Raw genomic sequence first — 2,269 nt, 5'->3', positions numbered from 1 at the left:
CTTACATCTCTTGGACCACCAATGCCTCCCTTCTTACAAACTAACAATTTTTATTATAAAATGAGTACACAATCATGATTAAAATTATGAGATGGAGAAGCAGATAAACACAAGGGAAACCTTCTCCCGTTTGATACAAACTGATTCATAACCTTGCAAGAAGAGTTTAAGAAAATCCAGGTCTTTTCTTTTAATTACTTTGACAATCACCCCTGTTAAAGGTTGGTTTAATCTTGCTCATAAACAATGGCGGATCCAAAAAGAATTTTAAGAATGGATACATATATATTAATAATATAATTTTTTTCATATATGATAGGAATAAATAAATTTTTAAGTCAGTAAAATAAACCATTAATATAAAGATATTTTGATTTCAAGATGAACACATAACTATCTAAAGCCTACATCCGCCACTCTGCTCACAAAGCCAAGTCAATGAATCCAGGTCGGTAATCTTTTTGGTCTGCATCAAGAAAACAAAAGAGAATGGCCATTAAAGCCGATACCAGAAATTTCCAGACTTTAATACCTTCATTCAATGTTTGAAAAGTAGAATCGTAGCCCTTGATATAGCAGACTATCACATCATTGAGTCACTACTTGGTAATAGAAGCAAGCAGCAAGCTTAACCACTAAGCACAACACTTTTTAATTCAAAGAGTGCTGCAATTTTTAAAGCAAAAGCCAATTCCCTTCTTTAAATGCTTTTCCCAATCTCAATAACAATATACTATGCCACATTGGTCCCTCCATCCACTCATAATATCAAAAGTTTCTTTTGCTTTCCTTAATCAAGTTTTCTTTTCTAACAAATTTCTGTTTCCATGCTATTTTTATATTATAACTAGATTGATTAGTTTTGATTCAAATATAAAGACTCAATTCAATTTATATTAATTTCAATTCTAATGTATTAATAATTTTTTTAATTTAATTATAAAATAATATTTATTTAAAATAATATCAACTGTTTGACAATAAGTATTTAAAATATTCTTACAAACATCACTTTTAAATCTAGAATCTTTAAAAATAATAATCATTTCCTTAACAACTTAAATCGCTTACTATTGGGTTGTCTTTTACCTTTGTCCACTAAATGCTCTATTTATTTAAGGGAAAATAAGACATTCAGACTTTAAAAACTTTGTACGTACTCTCTTTTATTTTCATTAACGAAGTATCCATTAGCATTTGTTGAAACCATGCTTTCCCCTCTACCTCCACCGCCACCGCCACTCTCTCCGCCTCCACCGTCAACAAAGCCGGCCACGCCGGTCTCTCTATCCCAAATCGTAATATCAAAGCCAGTCATAAACCAACTATCACAAAACCCATCATCAGGCAAAACAAATCCCGACACCGACATCAACTCAAGGGAAGTAAGAAAGTCAATCCTCCTACCACCTCACCCTCGACGAACCAATCCATTGATATGGTGTTGCGCCGTCATATGCTTGATATTCAGCGTCGTCCTCATCTTATTCGGCGTGGCAACGTTAATCATCTTCCTCTCGATGAAACCGAAAACCCCATTGTTCGACACTCCCAACGCAAGGCTCAACGGCATATACTTCGACTCGCCGGAGTATTTCAATGGAGATTTCGTTTTCCTGGCAAACTTCTCCAACCCCAACGACAGAATCGACGTGCGGTTCGAGTATCTGGTGGTGGAGCTTTACTTCCATGACAGGCTCATTTCGGCTCAGGCTGTTCAACCGTTCTCGCAGAGGAGAAGGGAAGCTAGAGTGGAAGCGATTCATTTTATATCGAGTTTGGTTTATTTGCCGCAGAATCTCGGTGTGGAGTTGCAGAAACAGGTTTTGAGCAATAGGGTTAAGTACTTCATAAGAGGGGCATTCAAAGTGAGGGCGCATCTGGGTTTGATCCATTTTTCATATTGGTTGCATGCTAGATGTGAGTTGCTCATGTCTAGTCCACCTACTGGTGTTTTGGTTTCACATAGTTGCAAAACTAAAAAATGAAAATTTAACCCTTCTTTATCACCTTAATCCCATTTCCTGGGTTCTTGTCAGTGTAAACAAAATGGGTAAACTACATATTTTATTCATCCAATTATCACTTTGTATTTATTCGATTATTATTTAGTACCGTAGCTTGCAGCCAACGATGTACGTATATTTCACAGTTTTTGCAGCATCATTTTCATTACACATTTCTCAAATGACTTTGTACAAAACTTGTACTCAAGTTCCAATATTATGTAATAATACCCTATGCACCAAGCCCTACACAATAGGTTAAA

General features: G+C 35.7%; 1 protein-coding gene across 1 annotated transcript; it reads left to right on the top strand.

The window, feature by feature from the left end:
* Nucleotides 1–1,165: 1,165 nt before the first annotated feature.
* On the top strand, nt 1,166–2,028 carry LOC120120707. The gene has a single exon (XM_039140261.1). The coding sequence runs from the start codon at nt 1,209–1,211 to the stop codon at nt 1,986–1,988; it is 780 nt and encodes a 259-aa protein (XP_038996192.1). The 5' UTR covers nt 1,166–1,208; the 3' UTR covers nt 1,989–2,028.
* The last annotated feature ends 241 nt before the right edge of the window (nt 2,029–2,269 follow it).

Source organism: Hibiscus syriacus, unplaced genomic scaffold (assembly GCF_006381635.1).
Source record: "Hibiscus syriacus cultivar Baekdansim isolate YM2019G1 unplaced genomic scaffold, ASM638163v2 tig00110346_pilon, whole genome shotgun sequence".
Classification (NCBI taxonomy): domain Eukaryota; kingdom Viridiplantae; phylum Streptophyta; class Magnoliopsida; order Malvales; family Malvaceae; genus Hibiscus; species Hibiscus syriacus.
The sequence above is the reverse complement of the archived record's forward strand: the minus strand, read 5'-3'. Positions and strand labels throughout refer to the sequence as shown.

Bases quoted from the DNA above. Each gene is read 5' to 3' on its own strand.
- LOC120120707 (XM_039140261.1), top strand. From the start codon at position 1,209: ATGCTTTCCCCTCTACCTCCACCGCCACCGCCACTCTCTCCGCCTCCA.